Raw genomic sequence first — 2,500 nt, forward strand, 5'->3', positions numbered from 1 at the left:
GGCCTATATACTATCTATTAAAGACTCATTTAAGTTATTATATTAATTTGACTGCCCTCTGGAGAAGTGAAAATGCCAAACCAAATTCGGGAGTGAGTGAATGAGTGAATGAGTGAGTGTGTGTGTGTGTGAGTGCGTGTGTGTGATTGCGTGTGTGTGTGTGTGTGTGTGTGTGTGTGTGTGTGTGCGTGTGCGTGTGTGTGTGCGTGTGCGTGTGCGTGTGCGTGTGCGTATGCGTGTGCGTGTGTGTGTGCGCGCACGCGTGCGTGCGTGCGTGCGTGTGCCTGTGCGTTTGGTTTGGCATTTATCTTAAACAGTTGAAACCTTGAGGAAGACGTTAAAATGACACAAAACTTAACATACACACCACAAAAATGCAACTCTAACTCTAAGATAATCAACCAAGGTTTCAGCTGTCGACCATGATTAGGCATCTGATCTTTAAGAAAAAATCAAACAAACTTAGACAATCATTTCTTTACCAATCTCCTTTTGCTTTCTAGGTTGTCCTGGGAAAAGAAACGCCATATACTACAAATGTTGTCCTGAACCGTATGTAGATGTAACTTTCGAAATAGTGATTCGGAGGCGAACGTTATATTATTTCTGCAACCTTATTCTCCCATGTGTGCTGATTGCATCAATGGCTGTTCTTGGGTTTACGCTGCCCCCAGACTGCGGCGAGAAGCTGTCCCTAGGTAACGAATTCTTTTCATCCCTTGAGAGGTTTCACTTGCTGTTATGAACTAGGTCTTGACTTACCTTATATGAGTTTTCCTAATCCTTTAAGTTCTTTGTCACTTTTTGATTATGATTATTATGGTTATTATTGTTATTATCATTATCGGTTGGTTTGGTTTGTGTTTTTGTTGTTCGTTTCTCCATTATGGTTATTATTATGATTACTATTATTACTATGGTTTGGAATATTCGTTTTTATGTACATTTTTTACTACCATAACCGTAATTAGTACTCGATATCATAGTGTTAGTTGGTAAGAACGGGATTTTGACAGAGCATCCCTCATTACCCGAGATTTCCTGTTGTCGAGATTCTCAATTGATATACCATTTATGCCCTGCAACGGGGAAGGTAACACCGATTTCACGCCAAAGGGGAGGTCAGGGATGGGTGATGATCTTAGTTCCGACCTCCTGAGATTATTCATCATTGAACAGCGAACCAGGAGCCAGGGCGAACGAACCCTAAATGTTGTAGTGAAGAGGATGGATTTGATGCATAATGTATAGGAAGTACTTGTTGAATAACAAACGAGAGAGGTGAGAACTAATAAGAAATAGTAATAATGATTCATCAAAGTCAGAGATCTAACTCAGGGTGGGTTCAGCAAGAGAGTCCTTTGTAAGATGTGTGTTGTAATCGTCTTGCCAGGCTCCTCGTTCTTATACCACCAAACCCATCCCGTCCCAACACAACTTGTTTCTTGTCCGCTCTATTCCAACCTCTCTGCTTCTCCTTTTTTTTTTTTTTATTCTCCTCTGCCGGCCACAGCGTTTTTTTTTTTTTTTTTTTAAGTTGATACTTTCTTTTTTTTTTTTTTTTTTTGGTTTATTTGTTTCACGAATGACGAGAGAACCGTTAAGAGGCTAAGAAGAGGAATCGTATCCAAGAGATCTGCGAAAGCCGATGGACGTGGAATATCCTAATCAAAAAAAATCAAAATATAAAAACCAAGTACCTCTTTCATTCAATTAAAAAAAGCCTCAGGGGCCAAGACAGCGGTAGACCGCCGCCGGTGAGCGGGTGTAGAGAGAGAGCGAGAGAGAGAGAGAGATAGCACGAGAGCGCGGGCGAGCACGAGCGCACGCTGCCTCGCCCGCCTCCGCCGCCGTCGCCGCCACCTCGAGTGAAGACGAGAGAGAGAGAGAGAGAGAGAGAGACACTCTGCCTCAGCGAGATCCTTCCAATGGCTCTTCTCCGAAACCTAATTCCTTTTTTCACTAATTAACGTTATTTTACAGAGGTTCCTGGTGAGCGAAACGTACAGACGTACCAATGCTGCCCAGAGCCATATGTGGACATAACCTTCACCATCAAGATACGGCGACGCACAATCTATTATTTATACAATCTGGTTCTGCCCTGTATAATGATAAGCAGTATGACTTTGCTTGGCTTCACACTGCCCCCTGACACTGGCGAGAAACTGACACTAGGTACGGCCAGACTACCTCGGCCTCTCTCTCTTTATTTCCATTGTTTTTTGCTCTACCTCACAACACCCAACCTGCCCCAGCGCTCACTATAGTAAACGACAACACAGTCGTCTGTCTCACAGAGAGGTTTCGTCTGGCCCGAATGGCAGGCCAAATTTAAGTCCTGGAGACAGCTTCCTTCCCCACTGTATTTCATGATGAAATTGAGACACTTCCGTCTGTATAGAAATCGAAATGAAAACTTTATTAGTCAAAACTAAAGTAAGGTGGCAAATTCAGGTACATTTAAGTATATACATGTTATGTTAGACATTCAGTGGTC

At 42.7% G+C, this 2,500-nt stretch overlaps 1 protein-coding gene across 1 annotated transcript in view; it reads left to right on the forward strand.

Annotated features, from left to right (window-relative positions):
- Positions 1-2,500, forward strand: part of LOC125031704 (neuronal acetylcholine receptor subunit alpha-7-like) — a 366,464-nt gene that overhangs the window by 261,193 nt on the left and 102,771 nt on the right. The window contains exon 7 of the mRNA XM_047622611.1: positions 504-698. Within this exon, the coding sequence (XP_047478567.1) occupies positions 504-698 (195 nt within the window). The remainder of the gene's footprint in view (positions 1-503; positions 699-2,500) is intronic.

Source organism: Penaeus chinensis, chromosome 13 (assembly GCF_019202785.1).
Source record: "Penaeus chinensis breed Huanghai No. 1 chromosome 13, ASM1920278v2, whole genome shotgun sequence".
Taxonomy (NCBI): Eukaryota; Metazoa; Arthropoda; class Malacostraca; order Decapoda; family Penaeidae; genus Penaeus; species Penaeus chinensis.